This window comes from Lissotriton vulgaris, chromosome 12 (genome assembly GCF_964263255.1).
Source record: "Lissotriton vulgaris chromosome 12, aLisVul1.2, whole genome shotgun sequence".
Lineage (NCBI taxonomy): Eukaryota > Metazoa > Chordata > Amphibia > Caudata > Salamandridae > Lissotriton > Lissotriton vulgaris.
In genome coordinates this window covers 748,652,565-748,674,722 of record NC_141700.1, presented here as the reverse complement: position 1 = coordinate 748,674,722, position 22,158 = coordinate 748,652,565, and the positions used below count along the sequence as shown (strand labels likewise).

At 42.3% G+C, this 22,158-nt stretch overlaps 1 protein-coding gene across 1 annotated transcript in view; it reads left to right on the top strand.

Moving 5' to 3' along the window:
• LOC147678567 (vomeronasal type-2 receptor 26-like) overlaps nt 1-22,158 on the top strand; it is a 59,423-nt gene that overhangs the window by 16,772 nt on the left and 20,493 nt on the right. Inside the window, exon 2 of the mRNA XM_086946602.1 lies at nt 16,430-16,654. Within this exon, the coding sequence (XP_086802728.1) occupies nt 16,430-16,654 (225 nt within the window). The remainder of the gene's footprint in view (nt 1-16,429; nt 16,655-22,158) is intronic.

Sequence of the window (22,158 nt, the reverse complement as noted above, 5' to 3'; positions counted from 1 at the left end):
CCACAGCCTGGTAGGCCACCTGGCAGGACCTTTTGGGCTAAGACCTCTCTGAATCAGTTGACAATCACTGTTTTGTTATTGTATTGGCCACTGACCATTAACCCTGCATTGGGGAATTTGTATTTATTCCAGACACACCCAGTATGAACCACTATGACAGTTCAAGGTGAACCGGTATAAACCAGTATGACAAAAGTGTGTAAAACCAGACTAAATTGTTTACATTGAATACTCACTGTCTGACCTTCAAACAAAGATAACAAGGAATTTCTCTTATACTCATGTCACCTTGGATGTTTGTCAAAGTTATTGTCTGGATGATTTGACATTTTTACGAGTTCCTCAAAAGATAAGGACATGCGATATCTGAGTTAAAGGTAGACAGGCCAAGGCTTGGGCAAAAAATTGAGTCTGGCCATGGGTCTTTAATCTCCCAGGGCCTCAGTTATGAGGTTTTGCCGTAGGGAGGCGCAGCAGGCCTTCCTGCTGCGCTTCCCTACGGCAAAAGACAAGGGCAGGAATGCGCTGTATCTATAAGATACCGCGCATTCCTGTCCTTTTCTCCTGCGCCGGCGCACAATGGGCTGCCTGCGCCAACGCAGGCACCATCGCACAATGGTGCAAGGGTGCCTGCGTTGTGAGGATAATTATTTTTGTACAGGAAGCGAAACCTTTCTGTACAAAAATAATCACAAAAGGCTTTCCCTCTTTCTATGTGTGCTGCAGAATGCAGCACACATAGAAAAAGGAAAAACAATGAGAAATAAAGATATTTCTCCTTGTTGCGCCTCCCTTACGCCTCCCCTGGGGAGGCGTAAGCTTTTGGCACTGCCTCAGATTTACGATTTCTCGTAAATCTGGGGCAGTGTCAAAAGGCCATGGATGTTGCTGGGAACGCCCCCAGCAACACCAATTGCTCGCCCCCTTAATGCAGAACACTGCATTAAAGGGGCTGATATTTATCAGGCAGCATTAAGCAAAAAAAAGTGGCTTAGTTCTGCCTGATAAATATCACGCAGGCTTCTGCGCCACGGAACGTCACAAAATGTGACGTTCCGATGGCGCAAGGGGCCTCATAAATGAGGCCCTCTGGATTTTATGTCTAAATATGATGTAGTCGAGTGAAATGTATGTATTTGACCTCAGGTTACAATACATAAGTAGAATATATGCTCTCAGAAGGGAGAATAAAACTTCATATCTAAAATGAGTGCATAAAATCAGCATAACCACAAAAATGGATATCAGTGAAATATCGTAAAGTATGTAAAACAGCATAAAATAATGTAGTACGCTTTGCACAAATACTTCTTTAAAGCCTTGCATGTTTCAAGTGATAAGATAAAAAGGTATGTCATATAAAAGACATTATCATAAAATATATTATCAGTTCAGTTTTCAGTTTAAGCTTTATTTCGATATAAAAACATATCATAAAAGCTGCACATCACATCAGTAAAAAACATAATTGGCACAGGCAGTACGATGAACAACATAATTAACAGTATACAGTATAAAAACAGCCAAAATAGTTTTTAAGAGGGAAAAAAGAGGGGAAAAAAGCATACTACTGTATCAACAATTTTTTTGTCGTTCTTAAGCGCCAGGCCCAGCCTAAGAATTTTGCCATGCAGCAGGCGAAAAAGGCTCTCGCATCAGTGCACAATATGCGCAGGGCTTCCAGATGATATCTTGTTCCCAGACTCCTACATAAGGGTCTCAGCCACAACTTTCTAGGTGCTACATAGGTATTGCATTCGAACAACAGGTGTGCAACAGACTCAACCCTCATTTCGCAAAAGGGACAAAATGGCACAGTTTGTAAGGGCGGCTTCCAGGTTGAGGTAAATTGACCAAGAGGGAGTACACCTAACCTGAATTTGATGTACAGTGCTCTGTCACCTGAGTTGTGGATAGAATCCAAATAGGGTTCCCTAAAAGGGAGTTCTTTAATTAACAGAAACTGGGCGACAGATTTACAGTGATTAGAATTGCACATTCTTTCGTTGTCCACCCAAGACCAGTATGCCTTTTTTGGTAATTGTTTTGAGGGAGCTGATTTATTATCCCAAGCATCTCCTAACCCCAGTTTGTAGAGAAGGCACTTAACATCCCTAAGCCAGGTAATCTTGTAGCATCCTGGAAGGGACAGAAGATCTTCCAGAGCATCTGCGTAGCTGTGGAGTTCAGGGACATTCCATATTCTAGACCATAGTAAAAGAGGGCGTAATTTTGCTTGGTCACATATTGGGCGGGAGCCCGCATCTAACAAAATGGGGATTGTAGGAGTACTGTGGGGCAGCCTCATGAGATCTTTATGAAAATTATTATCAAGAGAGGCCAAGGTATCAATTTTCTGTGAGCCCCACAGTTCCGCGCCATATAGTGCTGCGCTTACAACCCTTGCCCTATAGATATCTAGGACTGCCCCAATGGGTTTCAATGGCGAGGCACGCTGCTGTTTAAGCAGGGCACCAGCTACCCTCTTGTGAGCAAGAAACACCTTCTGATGGTGTGCCCTCCAGCTCATAGAGTCGGATAATCGTATGCCCAGATAGTCGAATTCCTTGACTCTCTCTAGATGGACGGAGTCTAGAACGGGGGGAACAACTGCTTTTTTGGGAGGGTTGAGGACAAGGAACTTGGTCTTGCCTATATTTATGGCCAGGCCTTTATCATCACAGAAGGACTTAAAGCTGGATAGCAATTTTTGGATGCCCACTGGAGACTTAGAAATTAGAAGGGTGTCATCCGCGAACAGTAGCGTCATCATAAATAGGAGTTGGTGGAGTTATGCCACTCCGCCTTATGCATGTAACATGGAGCTCCGGCCAAATTACACCAATCGCTGAGTGGCGGAGGAGTTTCTCATGCATGCTTTGCCAATGGTAAGTGGGTTAGCTTGAGGGAGAACTGGCGACCCCAAGCACGATTTTCTGAAGCTTGGAGGGCTTCCGGTGAGATTTTCCCAAGGAGGGTTGCTGTATGCAGTGAGAAATCTGCCGCTCAAGTAAAAAATCTGTAAAAAAGTCTACTTGAGCTGCGAAAAATCAGTTTGAGCTGTGTGGTGCTGTTCGAGCTTATTTTTCAGCAGGGAACAAGCTCCTAGTGCTGCAAATCAGCACGAGCAGCTTCCGGCACAAACACAACCACTTTCCTCCTTTTTTATGTGCTGCTGATTACAGCACACATAAAAAGAGTAAAAACAAGGAGAAATACAGTTAGTTCTCCTCATTGAAATTCCCACATGCCTATTCTGAGAGACATAGGCTTTTGACACATTTCTATGTTTACAAAACATTGTAAATTTGGGAATGCGTCAAATGTCATGTGTGTCACGTGGGAACACACACCGTAACAACCATGGCACGCCTCCTCATCGCAATGTGAGGCAATGCAGTGACTTGTACTGTGTTATCTCACACCATATTTACAAGGCCACGAAAAGCCATGCAGGGTGGTTTTTTGTGGCCTTATAGATAAGGCACTGTACTATGCACCACCGGAAAGTCAATAAAAATGGTGTGCCGGTAGCGCAGAGTGGCTTGTAAATAAGCCCCTAAGTGTTCAAGTCATCTGAAATAGCACCAGGAATAATCCCATCATTTTTCAAAACTTTCAGCACATATGGTAATTGCAATGTCTCAGTGGATCCCATAATCTGATAAGGAACACTTTCCCACACTACGCCTTTAAGCACAGGGTAAGCTGTAATTTTTGCAGTGTGGTGATCTTGTTAAGCTCTGTGGGATGAAAGTTTTGGTTAAAGTTCTGAGATCATAGTTTGTGGAACAGTTCTTTCAGGGATGTAATCTCCATTAGGTAGCAGTAGAATAACAGTTAGCATTGTCAGCCTCATGATGAAAAGAAACGTCTGTAGCAATCCAAACATAGGACCACAGTGGTATCAATACCTGTCGCAAAACCAATGATAAGCAAGAAGAATTCTGTAGTACTATATGACTGAGGTGGGTGATGTAAAGCCCTCTATGTAGAATTCAGATGAATTTTCATAAAGTGTTGTATCTCGAAAAGGCATCATCTCAGTAGATGTTGACTCACGTGGGGGCTCACAAAAATACACGGCTTGCTTGGAAAATTTGCAACTGTAGTAATTGAATCCATTGTTTGATATCAAGCTGCAGACATAGTAGGCTCAAGTATCTCCAGCTGGATACTCAAGCTAGTAATGTTACTGTGCTCTTCAAGGGTATTTCATTTAGAGTAGGGAGAGTTGATGACGTTTTCTTCTGAAATCATCTTGATGTCTAGACGGGTCTGCTGTACATATTTGACCACATAGAGCTTATTAACGTGGTCAATGGACACCTGTCAGTTTTCCTTTGAACCAGACAAAGGAGGCAGTATTACAGTGTGTTTGCCTTTTATGACAAAAACTGGAATGAGTAGTCTGTAGATTGACTCAAAAGCTTGTTTATTGTGGTTCTTTTTTAAACTAGATCCTATACTTGTGGGATCCACCTGCCAGCAGCTGTTAAAACCTTCCCTTTTGCCAGTGGTGGCTTCAGAACGCTTCACATTAGACAGCTTGTTATTGACCTCTTGGATGTTCTGTAAGACATTTAATTGTTTGTCCAGATTATAAATCTTTTTCATCTGCCACATTCCCAGGATTATCTAGGCCATGTTCATACCTAGGTATTCTGTAGATCACTTCATATGGATTGCGCCCTCCCAGTTCTCATCTGCGCAAATCCTTGGGTTTTTTATGGACTCCATACAGATGATTGTACCAACTAAGATCTAAACTAAGTAGCCCAGCAATTAGGGCTTGTTTGTGCATGCTATTAGCGCACTCAATTATCCTGTTACTCTCTGCTCGATTGCATGCTCTCAAAGTAGACATTGCATCTCTGTAATCCTTGGAGGCAAATGCAGGACCACTAGCTGAATGAAAGGTATGAACTGTTCTCAAATGTCTCAGACATTGCAGATCCTTAATGACTGCTTGAGCTCCTCCATTTGTCTGGGGATTCATCCATAACAACCAAGAACATAAATTGATTGCCACACATATGTCCTTATACTGGTTAATGGAATTTACTGGCCAGATATGGTCCAAATATATGACACTAAATGGTATCTGGGAGAATGTGGAGGGCGTCTGCTCAGATCTTCGAACAGTAGAAGCTTTATTCTGTTGACAAACATCACTGATCTGTTTTTAGAAACATGGCCACCAGTAGTATTGCTTCAATTATATTTATCTCAGCATGACTAGATTCCAATCCCTCATGTGTTGCTTTGATTAAGTAGTCTGGATAGTTGACTACGAATTATCCTGCCTTCCACTTCGGGTATAGTAACCACAGCAGTGTTATCTGAATGGAGTGTGTAGAACTATTCAAGAGGAGGTGCTGCACTCTACATTGTTGCTTTTACTGCTGTTAGAATATCTGTATCAATCTTCATTTGAGATCTTATTAAGACCACTAATTTAACAGTCTGTACTACAGCCTTTGCTGCTAAGTCAGCCTCACAGTTCCCTTTGGCATGAATCCAGTTACGTTGATGGACCAAGGTGTGTGTCCCATGGACTAATGGAAGCTTATGTTGTAAGACAGCTATCTTTACCCATAGCTGTTTATTCTGAATGTGTTTTCCTTGTGAAACTTTGAATATATATTCAAGTGCCAATGTTTTAAATCTACATTGTAAATTTACACATAGAATGATGAATCGGATATTAGTGTTGGACAGTATGGGTCAGCTTACTGCAAAATGCATGAATTTCTGCATAGATCATGAATTCTGGATACCCAAAGCCAAATCAGGGAGGATAAAAACATCTCTGGATTTGCCGTCATATGACCTTTGACTTTGAATCTTCTCTGGAAGGGATGTTGCATGTGTGGTGTAGAAATGATCAAACTGGAAACATGTAGATTTCAGCGTATGTTTTATTAAACCTTAGCCACAAACGCTCAGAGTCAACTGACTCAAATCACAGTAAACATTCCAGAATACAGGATGGCAAAATAAAATCATATGACACAAGTATTACATGAATTAAAGAAACAAGAGAGAAATAACAGGTGAAGCACAACATTACACATCTTCCTTCCCAACAAAAACAAAATAAAAAAAATAAAGAAATGATTAAACATAATCCTTCATGTACATAGGTGCACTCCGTAATCTCATGCTCCTCTTACAGGCATTAAAAGATGTAGATGGATCACCTGCAGAGAAATTGATGGCATTAAATGAATCATTTTCATTAGACATATCAGAAACTAAAATATTAGATTTAACAAGCACAACACAACTCTTATTCCAGATTCTCCCATCCTGTGTCTTTATGGCATTCTTGAAAACCTTTATACCAGGCCTGACATTTGTATACTTAGACCACGATTTACATCCAACAGGTGCTTTTATTTTAACCAGATCACCAACTTTAAACTCTTGAAAATGTACAAACTTCCTCTTATCAAATTAAATCTTTCTCAACAACTGTTTATTCAACTCCCTTTCTCTCCATTCTCCTATGCTATTATCAACCAAACCTTTATTCAGTTTCATCCAACTAGGACACCACAAGGTATTGGGTATTCTACCCTTGAACAACTCAAAAGGAGACCTCCCAGTAGAGGAATGAGGAGAACAGCGATAAGCATTTATCCTTTCTTGAAGAGCTACAATCCAGTTCAAACCATTTGACCTAGCCAATCGTATAGACTCGTTAAGTGTTTTGTTCACCCTCTCCACAGCTCCATTAGTCTCAGAATGATATAAAGAACATCTCTTATGTACAACTCCACACTTTTTTAAACAATCAGAAAACAAACTAGAATCAAACTGAGGACCATTATCAGACAATAAACTATTAGGAAAACTCTCCCTTTTAAAAATCTCTTCGAAGAACTTAATGACAGAGTTTGTGGTAATGTCTCTAACCGCAGTCACTTCAATCCATCTTGAGTACAAGTCAATAAGGACTATCAAGTACGGGGTATCTGATACACCACTAAGAGGACTTAAAATGTCAATAGCAAACTCATCCCAAGGATGACTGGGCAACTCTCTACACACCATAGACATCTGCCTAGTCTTTAGAATGTTATCACTCGCGCAACATTCAACACAACCCCTGACTATTCTCTCTACTTCTAAATCCATACTAGGCCACCAAAACAGCAAACGCATCATTTCCTACGTTTTTACAATACCCAAATGACCATTATAGACATGTGACAACAATTTTTTACGAATACCCAAAGGAGGAATTAACTTAGTACCTCGAGTCAGCATACCATCTGTAATAGAGAGCTCATCAGCCACAAGAGACCAAGGTTTATTCAAACGCACATTTCCCTTCAAAGAATTTATAGCAGAAATCATCTCATCATCCTTCTCCAATTAACTTTTGCATTCAGATTCTTCCACAGCACCCTCAGTAACCTCACAGACATTAATAACCTCCTCCGTATCATATGTAGCTTCTTCATCACTACACTCACTGTCAACTAATCTAGACAAACAATCTGCAGATTTGTTTGCTACCCCTGGAATATATTGTACCTCAAAGTCAAATTCCTGCACGGAAATAATCCATCTCCTAATTCTTGAAGAAATAGAATCAAACCTTTTTTTAAGAACACTTCTTTCAAAGGCTTATGATCAGAAAACACCACAACCTTAGTACCCCAAATCAAATTTTTAAACTTCCTTAGTGCCCAATAAATCGCCAAAGACTCTCTTTCAATTACAGAATAATTTAATTCTAGCCCTCTGAGACACCTGGAGGAACAGCAAATCAAAACCTCGTTTCCATCCTTCTTTTGAACAAGAACAGAACCAAGTCCCTTTTCACTCGCATCAGTAAACATATAAGTAGGGGCTGGAAGTTGGGGAGGCAAGATGGCCGCCGTAGCTCTGTAGAGAGTAGTCGCACTCTCACTCTCTCCCATCCAAGAAGATGTTGAAGTACTGCTGAACTAGAGATGTGGGGTCTGGCCTGCCAGTTTCATCGTGCTCCGCTGGAAACATATAACCCAGGGTTGAAGATAGTGCTAAAGAAGGCATTGAAGTCATTGAAGGCATTGAAGTGGCCGGCTTGGTGGAGAGGCGCGCTAAACTCCGTGAAGGTGGCCACCAGCATGTCTCACAGAGGCAAGGTAGACAGAGAGAAGTCAAATGCGGGATCGACTAAAGCCTTAGCTGCTCCGGTGAAAGAGGGAGCGGTTCCAAAGGTCGCCTTGCAGAAGAAAGCACCGGAAATCCCTAGCCGACCCTCGAAGAGTGCAGTAGTGAAAAAGAATGAAAAACAAGAAAAGAAATCCGAGGCTGGCCCGGAGACCCGCTCGGGGATAACGAAAACGGCGAGGGAGATTACACTGGAAGGGAAATCACAGCGCGCGCAAGCAGCACAAGCAGCGTTAATGAAAGATCAGAAACGCCAAGCAACTCTACCTGAGTCCTTCATGCCGAGAATTTCCCTAACGGTACCACGGACTGAGTCTCTGGGAATCGATCCCTGCCAGGAGAAACCGCTGGTGGAGGTAGTGCTGTTGGGAGCGTCTGATGGCATCCATGGAAACGCATTGGAGGAGAACGCGGGAGCCGTAGCAGGATCGGTGGACCGCGAGGACCGCGAGGACGCAAGCGTCAGAGACGGCTTGGTTGCTGGGCAACCTACGAGTGCTGCAGTAGTCGGCTCAGTGCGAGCGGAGGAGAACGAAGAAGCCACTGAAGCGGCAGCTTGCAGTAAGGAGAACAAGGAGGTCGGTAAGAACAGCAGCCTCGTGGATACTGTGTCAAACACATTGGAGAATAAAAACAATAAGCTGATGTTGGACGCTTTGCTGGCTGTAGAGGTAGAACCACACAGCAATTTTGTGCAGGGTGCAGGAGCAAGTTGGGGCAGCACCCAGAGCTTAACTGAGCAGAAAGGGTTGTATATGAGTGATGATATCGGCAGGAATACAAAAAATATAGACAGAAGTATGAGAGGAGGCTCGCCCGAGTTTTTCTCGGTTTATGAGGAGTCAGATTCTTCAAATGCGAATGCTAGTGAACAGGAGCCATTGGAATCTGAGGATGAGGAAAGTACTGAGCACACCTCTGACACAGATACTAGTAGGGGCTCTAATGATCTCGCAACGAAAAAGAGGAAAGGACTTGGCAGTGGCAAAAGAAGAGGTGGTAGAGGATCAAGGAGCAGTATGACTAAGAAATTGTCGTGGGATTATGCTGCTACTTCAGAGACCTACAACGAAGGCGAGCAGGAGGGAGGGGGGAAAAAGGAGGGGGGGCAGAATAGGCAGAATGTAACCCTTGAAATGCTGTTTGGGACTCTGAAACAGATGCAGAAAGAGGCAAGGATTGAGAGTAGAAGGGCAAAAAGAGACACTAAAAAGCTTCAAGCGTCATTAAGGAAAGTAAGCAGAAAACAGGAGGAGGTTGAAGAGAGAGTCTCACAAGTTGAGGAAAGGACAAGCAGGGTTGAAGATGAGGTGACAGACTGGCAATCTTTCAAATCGGATCAAGTGAAGGTGGTTGAAGATCTTCAATGGAAGCTAGAAAGTTTTGAGAACCGTCAAAGGAGAAACAATGTGAGACTCTTGGGCCTAGAGGAGGGAAAGGAGGGGCAGGACCCCAGAGGGTATGTGATTAAGATTCTGGAAGAGGCCTTTCCCGACTCGAAATGGAATTGGGATGTGGAAGTGCAGAGAGCACATAGGTATCCATTGTTCAAGAAGAAGCAGGGAGGGGATGAGAAGGGGTTCCCAAGAGCAATGTTGGTTTTCTTAGGCAACTTTCTAGCGAGGCAGGAGATAATAGATAAAGCTAGGCCTGATTCAAGGAAGATATCCGACGGGAACACCTTTTTCTCCAGACCGGACTTCTGCCATGTTACTGTGGAAAGGAGGTGGAAGCTAAGGCAGCTGATAGGGCCTTTCCAAAAGCAAGGGGCAGAAGCGTATCTATTGTTCCCGTCCAGGCTGAAAGTGATTAGGAAAGGCTATACCAGAATGTTTACCTCAGAAGTAAAAGCAGCAGAATACTTAGCAGAAATATCGGAAGTTGGCAGGGGTAATGAGAGTAGAACTAGATCAAGAACTCCACCAAGGTCTCCTACAAGAACTCCACCAAGGACCCCGTAAGAATGATTAGGTGAGACTTAATAGTAAGGAACCAGGATGGGAGAGAGTAGCGGCTCTACAGACTACAGGAGGCTACACATAGGCCAGGATTGGCCTATTTGCCTGTAGCAAGGGGGGGGGGGCTCCTAAGGGGTGGGGGGCAAGGGGGGGAGAGGGGTGGGTGGCAAGGGGGGGAGACAAACAGGTTGGTTTTGAGCATAAACACGGTGAGGGAGTAAGTAGTAGGAAGGTATGCAAAATACACCAAAAGATGCATGGGCTAAAATATATAACCATACCCAAGAAGGAAAATGTGGGGGAAATGTTAAGGATATCTTCCAAAGCTTGTTGGGGCAAATGGAAATTTGGATTAGGAAAATTTTTGAAACATAATGACCTGTAGAATAGTTTCATTAAATATATGTGGTCTTAATGAGTTGAATAAGAGATTAAAAGCTGCTGCTTTGTTAAAGTCATTAAAACCAGACCTGGTGTGTCTTCAGGAAACACACATCGAGGGCACTAAGGCTTACTTATTAGATCAATTGGGTTTTAAGGTTTTAGCAAAAACCAATCTGAATACTAAGACACGAGGGGTGGTAATCCTGGGCAAAAGGCAGGATACACTAGTCAAGAGAAAGTTGGAGGATCAATGGGGAAGATGGGTGATAGCAGAATTACCATTTGTGGGAGAAACTTTTACCCTTGTCTCAGTGTATGGGTCCACTGGTGATGATCCTGATATTTTTCAATTTTTGGATACAGAACTTGCACAGTGGCCAGAGCCTATTATTTTATGTGGAGATTTGAACCTGCATGATGCAGATAGTAGTTTTCTAGACTCCAATAGGAAATACGCAGGGAGGAAAAAGAGAACCTACAGGGCTCTGGCTGACATGGCAAGAAATAATTCCTTAGAGGATCCATGGATAAAGTGTCACCCGAATCTGGATGGGAGTACTTTTTTTTCAGCTCCCCATCAGACCTTAGTTAGGCTGGATTATTTTTTGATTACACGAGACGTAATAGATGGGGTAAAGATAGAAAGAGAACCTAGGATTATTTCTGACCACAGCCCACTAGTGCTAAGTGTAAATCTGGGGCAAAAGAGAAATAAGGAGCCGTCACAATGGACATTTGACAGAATGCTGCTTCAGGACCAAACATACAGGGAAAAAATGACTGAATGGATTAAGGAATATTGGGAAATTAACAGAGGTACCTCAACACCAGGGATGGAGTGGGATGCTTGCAAAGCTGGGATAAGAGGAATGACCCTGAGTTATGGTATTTCTGCACAGAAAAGGGAGAGGGAAAAAGTGGTGAGAGACAACGAACTAATTAGAGAGGCAGAAGAGGAACTTATGATGGCTATAAATATGCATTTACCACTCGAACAGATTTTACTGAGACTAGTTGCACTTAGAGCGGAAGTTATGGACGGGATGGCAAAAAAAACAGTGGAGAAGTACATGGCTAATAAAGAGAAGGCTTATGAACTCAGTGAGAGAGTTGGTCATATACTTGCGGTAAGAGCTAGACAAAGAGGTGGGGTTGCAGATATTAAAGAGATTAAAAATGAACAAGGAGTTAAAGTTAAGGGTCCAGAACAGATTAGAGAGGTCTTTAGGCAGTTTTATATGGCATTATACCAACTAGAAGGAGATGGAGGAGAAGAGGACATAAGGGCTTACTTGAGGGAGATAGAGTCGACAAAATTGGATGAGGCAGATAGGAAAGAGTTGGAAGAGAAATTCAAAGTGGAGGAATTGACTGAGGCCCTGAGTGAGCTGCCATCTGGGAAGGCCGCTGGTCCGGACCAGATCCCAGTTGAATTTTATAAAATCTTTCAATCCCCTCTGTTACCAGATATGTTTAGCATGATGCTGTTAGCACAAGTAGGTGAGTCTGTCCCACACTCTTGGGGAGGTGCAGACATCATTGTTATCCCGAAGAAAGGTAAGCCGGCGGATGCTCCGGGCTCTTACAGACCTATCACGTTAATGAACGCCGACGTCAAGGTGTTCTCCAAGATGCTAGCAAAAAGATTGTCCAGAAAAATTGAATCCCTAGTCATTCCCTCTCAGCATGGGTTTATCCCTGGTAAGGGAACAACCCACCATACGAGGTTAGCAATTACGGCATTTGATGTTGCAGATACTTTAGAAGATCCAATGGCAGCGGTATTTCTCGATGCCGAAAAAGCCTTTGATAGGGTCTCATGGAGATATCTCTGGGAGGTTTTGAGGTGGCACGGTATAGGTCCAGGATTTATAAAGGCTTTACAGACACTATATATTGATCCGACAGCCAGGATAAGAGTCAACAGAGGGTACTCGGCTGCAGTTAGCATTCAAAGAGGTACAAGGCAGGGTTGCCCCTCTTCTCCTCTGCTTTTTGCTTTATATTTGGACCCCTATGTAAGGAAATTGGAATTCAATCAAGAGATATTACCAATAGTACTAAATGGTCGTAGGATTAAATCGTTAGCCTATGCGGATGACGTCGCTATCTTAACTCCAGAACCCTCAGATGCCATTAGGGTAATTGAAGAAGAAGCTGAGAGGTTTGGTCAGTTCTCAGGCTACAGCTTGAACACTACAAAAACACAGATAGTTAAAAATCAGTGGGCTATTTGCAACGATGATAGAGTAACGAACATAGCAACCTATTTAGGGGTACAAATGACAGCGGAAGTAAGTAGAATTGTGGGAAAAAATATGGATCCTTTGATCGCTCAAACGAAAAAAGATCTGGAAAGAATGAATAACCTACACCTCTCGCTGGTTGGATGTACAAATATAATCAAAATGATGATTTTACCTAAATTTTTGTATGTGTTCAGGGCTGTACCCTTGTTGATCGAAGCCAGCTGGTTTAACACTATAGAGGCAATATGTAATAGATTTATCTGGGCCCAAGGTAAGACCAGGAGGGCCTATAGGTACATGACGCTTCCTAGAGAAAAAGGAGGGTGGGGGGCACCAGATTTTCGTTTATATTACATGGCTACGGTGCTCCAATATATTCAAGGCCTTATTGGCGGAAATTCTGATGATGTAAGTTTGCAGCAGATGTCGACAGAGGTTTATGCTGTCGCGTTAGGGGTAAACGCTGAGAATTGCTTTTTAAAATGTATTGACTATAGTTATTTTAAACGGACTAAGTTTAAAACCGTAAGAGCGGCAGTGACGGTTTGGAATGCATTTTTAAAGAAAGTAAAGATGGGAAGGTATAATAGGTATGTCCAATTATTTAATAATAGTTCACTGCCTAAGGAAATTTTTGCTGATTATGTTATGGCAGACTGGGCTACAAGGGGGGTCATGCAAATTGGTGATTTACTCTCACAGGATGGCTTTAAGCAATTCTCAGAGCTGAGAGATACATACGGCCTAGATAATAGGGGATTCTTTAAATATCTACAGGTCAGAAGCTTTCTTAACAACAAAGTCGGAGGTCCAGCGGGCTTTAATAAAATAGGGATTATGGAGAAAATAAAACTGATGGGGGATTGCTCTATTAAAACTTTTTATGCAGCATTGGTGGAAGAGAAGCAAGGTGATTTAGATAAATTTAGTAAGAAATGGGAGGATAAATTGGGAATTGATGGTAGTTTGTTTTATGATTCTCTAAACCTGGGCTGTACGATAATCTGCGCTGCCCCGTTGCAATCGCAGCATTATAAAACACTGTATTTCCTGTATTTTACGCCTGCAAAGATTGCAAAATGGGGGGGGAATCAAGGTATCAACTGCCCTAGATGCAACGAGCTGGAAGCAGATAGTGTACATATTTTTGCAACATGCCCCAAGTTGCGTTCATTGATTAGTGGAATCGAGGGGTTTCTGGCAACTTCACTCGGCATTGAGATATCCCTTACGCCAACGTGGATTATGTTAGGTGTGAATAATGAGGAGCAGGTTCAATATGCTGAATTTATGTTTCTAATAATGGCGGTCTATAGGCTCACAATAGCAAGGGCCTGGCTAGATAAAAGCCCTCCGAGCTTGCAATGCTGGCTAGCAAACACTCTGTATGCATATAATATAGAGGAAAAAATGTACGCTCGAAAGGGGAGAAATGGAAGACGATTGGGGAGTAGAATTTGGGAGCCAATATGTAACTGGAAAGAGAGGCAAAGAAGGAGTAACTAGGGGAGGGGGAAGGAGAATGTTGATGGTATCGTTACCATTATTGTCTGTGGTTTTCATCTTCTCTATTTTTTGTGGTATTTTTTGAGTTTGACCGATTATTATAGCTGAATATTAGTATGCGTAAGTTTTCTTTAGGTAGATGTAGTATACAAGTGGTATGTTATTATTAATTAATGCTGGTGTTTAAAGTATTATATTATAAATTAATGTATAAAATTGTGATATATGTAATGCTCATAACAATATGTTGTAATGAAGGAAAATAAAACAATTAAAAAAAAAAAAAAAAAAAAAAAGTAAACATATAAGTAGGAAGACCAGGAACAAAAGCATGAAGAGAAGGAGCTTTTTTTGATTCATTCTTTATACACTCACACTCTTGCTTGCATTCAGACGACCACTCATACATGACATTTTTTGCTGTCAATTTCCTTAAATTTTATAACTTTTCTGCAAAGTTCGTTATGAACTTTCCATAACATTCCACCATGCCAAGAAAAGAAAGTAATTTATCTTTGTTAACTGGCTCTTTAACTTTGTCAATGGAGTCAACTAATTCTTTTTTGGAAACACACCTTGGCACGTAATACGAAGACCCAGATAATTTACTTCTTCTAATCCAAATTTACATTTTTCCTTTTTTAAAGACATGCTCCTGAATGTTCTTACCATAGATCAAAAGATCATCCTGGTAGCATTTCACCCCCTTAAGACCTTTCAGGATCCTGGACATAATACGTTGAAATACAGAGGCTGCCGAAACAAGGCCAAAAGGCATCCTCCTGAATTTGAACGTACCCATAGGTGTAATAAAGGCAGTCAAATCCTAAGAGACTTCATCTAACTCCACCTGGTGATAGGCGGAAGCTAAATCTAATGTGGTAAAGTATTTTGCACCCTCTAGTGTACCAACCATCTCATCGATGTTAGGAAGAGGAAATCGGTCTACAACCACCTCCTTGTTTAAAGCACATAAATCAATACATAAACTAATCCCATTATTCGTTTTTTTAGCAATGACCACTGGTGCCAACCATTCCGTGGCCTCAACTGATTCAATAATTTCATTCTTAACAAGTCTTTCAATTTCTTTCTGAACACTAGCTTGTTGAGATAATGGAATTCTTCTTATTTTTGCTACCACAGGAACAGCATGCTCCTTTAATTTAATATGATGTTTGTATCCCTTCAAACATCCTAAACTTTCTTTAAAAACATTAGGAAATTTCTCTGAAAACATGGACGACATGTCCCGTATCTCTTGGACTATAACTTGAGGCGATGCATTAGGATTGAGTTGAACACCAAGATCTTGCTGATGTAACCAACTCAACAAAGCATCACCTTTCTTTGTCACGTATATCTTTCCAACTGTTATACAACTAACCAATTCAACTTTCGCAATGAAGTAACCCAACATTTTGATGGGTTTATCCCCATAACCCAAAGGATTAACATCACTTCTAACAGGTGAAGCACAACATCACAGCATGATGTTACCCTTTTGACATTGCAATACTTGGTATAATTGAGGCATTTTCCTCTTTCTATGTGTGCTGAAAAATGCAGTGTACATAGAAAGAGGAAAAAATAAGGAGACATAAATAAAATTTTCCTCGTTGCATCCCCCTGGGGATGTGTAGCAGTTTTGATGCATTCCCAGGTCTACCACTTATGGCAAATCTAGAAATGCACCAAAATCGCTGGGTGTTGCGTGGGAACACCCATGTACCACCCATGGAACATCTCCCCATAAAGCAGCACAGAAATTTGTGCTGTATTGCGTTACTCGAGATTTGTCAAGCCACTCTGGGCCAAGCAAGGTCGGCATGTTTTGCTTGATAAATTGCACTTACTAGTTGCGTGGCTCATACCCCCTGTTACGTGGTGCAAAAGTGACGCAACTACATGAAAAGTATGGCCCGAATGTCACTCAGGGATGATTCAAAGCATGACAGCAGGTTACATTTGCAGTAAATTTGAAATTGAAAGAGTCCAATTGCCAATCGAAATATATGTTTAAGGCAACATTTTTTAAGAAACATGCCCCAAGATGATTACAGTCAAAATGGTATGCATGACTGACCCTAAATGGTGCATCTGTGACAACAAAAGTAATGCATGTTGCTTACTAAATGTCTTCTAACTTGCCTCTACCTCCAGCTTCTTCACTATATCAAGAAGGTGCGCTTGCAGAAAGAAGACAAAAAGGCATTTTTTGATGAATATGGCAATCCCCCAGCACGGTATGACATTGTAAACTGGCAGCGGGGTCCAGCGGGCACCATCAAGCACGTGAAGGTGGGCAGCTATGACTCTAATGCACCTAATGGGAAAATCCTGAACATCAATGCCAGTGCTGTACAATGGATCACTGGAAAGGAACAGGTAGGAGATTAACACCTGTAAGGAAGAGGTTTGAAACATTTTTTCTGAACATCTTATAGGGGACATTCAGTGCAGAGAAAGAAAAAATGGTTCTCTTTGATCAGTCATGCATCAAAGCCTTCAGCAACTATAGGTGTTCAGAGCTCCATTGTCACGTCATTGACAAGATGGCTTCTTTGATCCAGTGCCACGCATGAATAAGGAAATGCTTATAAGAAAAGTAGAATATTTAAAAGGAGAACCCTAACTAGGAATTGGATATGATCAAGAATCTGGCTTGGTTAGTATTATGGCCGCCAATTAGGACTTATGTTTTTTAATGTGCTTGCCCATAGGTATTTGTTTATCATACTACATGGAGCAAGCTGTTACTAGTCAGGGATAATTAAAATCCATATACATGCCTTAATAAATAATCAATAGTAGTTATCTGAAATGGGCTTATTAACTTGGTGTTGGGAGGGGCATCTCTAGCACAAGAATTAACCAGCTCTGGTTAGGTAAAAACTGAGTTCTGAGAAAATCTCTGCTGAGCCACTGGTAGCTATAGTTTAGCAAAGTAAAGCACAAAGTTCCCCAGAAAAGGCTGAGAAGGAAGAGTGTGAAAGTGTATAAGGAAAGCCAAGAGGGGGAGGAAGAAGGGGGAATCCCCTCTTGGGAACTAGAACCCTCACACACCCAGCAAGCTAGGTGTCATGCTTCATCATATGGGTCCTGCTCCTCGTCAGACTGGCGCTGCAATGTCCGACGGGCACCCGCGAAGGGGCTCTTTAGCAGAGATCTTTTGTTCCTGCCATATGCTGCATGCGTGTGAGAGGGCAAAAAAGTGTAGTCGTGAGAAGGTGGTGGTGATTAAAAAAGGTTGGTCAGTCCACAAGGATTTTTATTAACGTGGCTGACTCCCTTGGTTAAAATGGTGGGAGGGGAGATAGAGCGCTACAGAAGTTTTAGGCAGAACTATCTACAACCCTCTGGTGAGGTCGACATGTTTCATGCTAAACTAGCAATTCTTCAGGACCTTGGCGACTAGTACTACACAGTGAAATGTAGAGCTTGTATACAACCTTAATTTGGTTGGTCTGTGATGCAGGCCAATTGGTCCTGCTTCGAATAATGCGACCTAAAGGGTGGGAGAACACATAAGGATAACTGTCAGTATGATTCTCCTCTACAAAATAGGTGCATTTCCCTATAAATAAAACATTCACACTGAATTATCTATAGGACTCAGCTGAGTTAAAAACAATGAAGAATTGGATAAAAAAGCAATGGAAGATAGAAAAAAAAAAAACACTGGTAGCTATCTCATAAGTAGCAGGTAATTAACTTAGAACTGTGTGCTAAGTTCAGGCAACACTGACAATTTTAAAGTAGATAATACAACACAATTAAAATGATCAAATCAATAACAATGGATGTCAAACTCTTAGAGCCAGGCAAGGTCCAATGTTATGGATGGTGAGGGTCCCTCAAAGTTGAATATGTTGTCGTAGTGCTCCCACTGAGCCCATTGTTTTTGGTGTCAAAAGCTCAGACTGGGACAAATCAGGATTTTGAGGATGCTTTGTCAGTTGGATAGATTTACCACCTCTCCCCAGTCCAAGGTTTCACCTGCAGTCGTAATAAAATTTTCTTAAGTCAAATTCTTCCAATGAGGTATGACTGCAAGCCATAGCAAGGTAGTGCTCCACAACTCCACTTATCTTTGCTGGAAGGTGAGGCTGAACAAGTTTTCAGCAAGGCAAATACATCAGGGTGGAAAGAATTAATTTGTGTATTAGTTTTCTTTCTCACCTTGGGTGCACCCCTTGTCGGCATGCCTCAGCACATTGGGCCAGGTGTGCGACCATTCCAGAAATGTGTTTGCGATTCCTAATGGCTTGCATATCAATATTAATGAGGTAAGTTGCAATTTGCGGCCTATTGTGAATGGACAGCACTCGCAGGGAAGATGGCCTGCTGGGGTCATCAGACCATGTCTGTGACTGCTTCTTCAATAAAGCAGAAATTTATTTTTAACTGCAGCCCATTTTCCTTTGAAAATGGGATGCATTTAAAAAAGAAAAATTAAATGGTTCTGTTTTATCTTTTTAAGTAGGCAGTGGTCTGTGAGACCACTGCCTGCTCTTAAAAATAATTTTTCGCATGAATTCACAAACGGGGAGGGGTTCTCTGGGCACCCTTCCCATTTGCGAGTGGCTTACCACCTACTTCAAGTAGGTTGTAAACTGCAAGTGTTTTGCGATCGTAAATACGGTCGCAAAACAATGTTACATACCATTCTGACTCACTATTAGGAACGGATGCCCTTGGCACACCCCTTGTTAATAGCAACTAGCAAACACTATTTTGCGAATCACATGCTCGCAGAATATTGTTTCTACATACTGACAACATTTTTTGCAGTCGCAAACAGGCTGATTTCCTGTTTGCCGCCAAAAAAACAGTTGTACAGCTGGCCCCTTATTCTAGTCCTCCAGAGGTGGAAAAAAGTACTAAGTCACAATTTTTTCAAAGTTCTGTAAAAGCTCCTCCTGGGTAGTTCTGCAGCCCCCAGCTCCTTCTAGGCACAGGGTCTTTCTCCAGCCAAGTCTGTTGCATGGTCCACTCTTTGCTTTTTTTTGTCTCCCTGAAGCAGGAAAACAGGAGCCTAACCACTTGATCCTCTGAGAGCAGTTCCAAACTATGTGTCCAGCAGGAGTTAGTCCTTTAGGTCGTGTGCAAGTCTTCTTCTTCCAGCAGAAACCAGGAGACTTCTTCCAGCAGGGCCTTTTTACCCTGTTGGAATAATACAAGGCACAGAACTGTTCTGAGAAAATGGTGGTGGAAGTGATAGATTTATCTTGTTCACTAGTAAGTGATTGGAAAAATTCTATCACCTAATCCTAACTATTATCTATTAATTCCCTTTTGCAGCAATTACTCTTTGCCTTTTGAGAAATTACCCATGAGTCCCAGTTTCAAGATGGCTAAACCAGTATGCTGCCACGCAAGCCAGTCTTCATCTCAAAAGCCACTCCCCATTGCAACTAGAGCCTGGCTATCTTGGAGGATCCTGGGAAAGAATATGAGAAGTCTTCCTTGGCATCTCTGAGCCAAAAGGGGTAGTGCTCAGGCTGATCATTGTTCTGTCAACTATTCATCTACTCCCAGATAACTAATCTTAGCTACAAATTCAGAATTATAGGTACATTGTCCGCTGAGCCCGGGTTGCTAATTCTCCCATACAGGGATGAGTATTCCAGCGTTTGAGGTAAAATGAGTGGTTGAACTGGCTTTAAGCCTATTCTGATTAAGGCAATGAAGAGAACAGATTTCCCTCGCAACCTAAAGTATATTTTTATGTAAGAGAAGAAACCACCTCACTTTGGCCATTAACCTGAGATTATGTATTAAAGGTATATCGACGACGATTAGCTAAGATGATGATTGCAATTGTACATAAGTGAATTTAATGTCTAGTATATATATGTGCATGATAATATTATAGATTTATAAGAGGTTATCTCTTTAAGTTTCGGTTTCTCTCCTACCCAGACCCCTGAGGAAGGGTCAGATTCAAGACCCGAAATGCATTGGGTAAACTAAAAATCCATGAAGAAACAATGAGATGGTTTATTCAAATGAGAATGAAATAAAGATACACAAGGATATATGGAATAAAATATGATTCTTGAAAAAGGATAAAGTGTGGAATGAATTTATTACAAAAGAGAATAAACTGAGAAAACTTCACCAGTTATGTAAATGTGCACGCACCCACCAGGGCGGAACCTTCCATCCTACCTTAACTATTTTCAAATGAAAGTGCTTCCAGACAAAGCACTGGGTTGAAGTAGCACAAAACCTACGCAGATAAACAAGAGTACCACAAGATTACTAGAGTGCACCAACTGACTTTTGTTTTGTTTCTTGTTGTTTGTTGTCAAAATGTAGTTCCTCTTGGCGTATGCGCTGTCACCTACAGGGTGGAAAGCAAAGTGTTAGCCACAGTTATTCATTGACACTTGTTTGTTTAATGTTGCAAATAGGTATATGTGTGTACTAAGTAGATGTCCTTCGCCAAATTCACCCCTGAGCAGACGTGTGTGGATGCCACTGCGTCCGAATATATAGGAGTCATATGGCTGAGATACCCGCCACCCCCTCTCAACACAATCCCCAAGGATGGGAAACCGGAAACAGTTCTGAACTTTTGGAAGACGGGAGGGAGTGACCCTCCCGGCCGTATTTATTAAAATATGAAACAAAATTAAAACATTAAAATAACAGTTTCATATTATGTACAATTTCATTACCACATTGCGATGTTTGGCTAACCTTAACATATTCTCTAATACAAAGGTTCTCCTAGCCGAACTAACATCCTACAAAACATTTTACTTGAAATTTTGAAATTGTACATCCTAACGTTTAAGGGCCAACGGCAAGGTCGTAACCGGTGTCAAGATCCCTAACCAGAAATATCCCCCTCACTTGTGAGGGGCGACCGCACAGAGGTGTACCTCGAGTGCAACTACCAATTTCCCTTGACTTGACGGGGGCCCCTATAAACTCGACGCCACTTAAAGGTCGTCCGAGGACTCGTGTGAGGAATCTAGAAGGTAGCGTAGACCCTCCCCCAAACCCCACACAACTTACCACATCTGCCGTCGCAGATGTCTTGGCCCCGGGAAATTCTCCAGGAGGGGGCTGTAGCCCCTCCTACCCAGGAAGGGGCCTTGACCGCCTTTCCTTTCCTTTCGGCGGCCCATCCTTAGAAGGGACCGCCTTCCCCGTTGAGGGGCCAATGGCCACCTCCCTCGAGCGCTCCCATCCGTAATGGGTGACGCCCACTCATAGGGATCTTCCAATTAGTGCTCACCGATCATGACCTTACCGCCACAGGCCGGATAGTTGACCGGCTATCCGGACCCCCCACAACACTCCTACCTAAAGGTCATGTCTTAAAGTCTTTAGCCAAGCTATACAGTCTCCTATGAGTAACTCGTTCCCCACCCGGGACAAATGAACACCATCCCCCAAATACATACTGTCACCAGTAATACAACCATGCGAAATAGAATGCAGTGTATTGGAACGGAACAATCTACTCACTTTGTTATTAATTTTTCTTACTGAATGATTCAGAGCAGAAACAGAAATAGCCCCCCGCCATACTTTTCGTGGGATCATATGTGACCATGCAATCGTGCACCCTGGAACTCTCCTCGCCAACCAACTTACAGTGGAAAGCATCGCCTCAAGAAGAAGTCGTCTACCAGTGGTGACCAAATCATTGCCCCCAAGATGTACTATGACTATAGACGGCGGTGACCTCGTCCGCCCTAGCAAACCCTCAAAAAATGATTGAAACTGGTCAATACAGAGTCCGCCCTTTCCGTAGAAGGACACACTGTACCCGTATTCCCCAGCCACGTGAATCATGTCACCTGCTTTGAATATGTCCGCGGCACGCCTCACGTATGAGTGGCCCACGACCCACACCTCCTTTTTCACAGCCG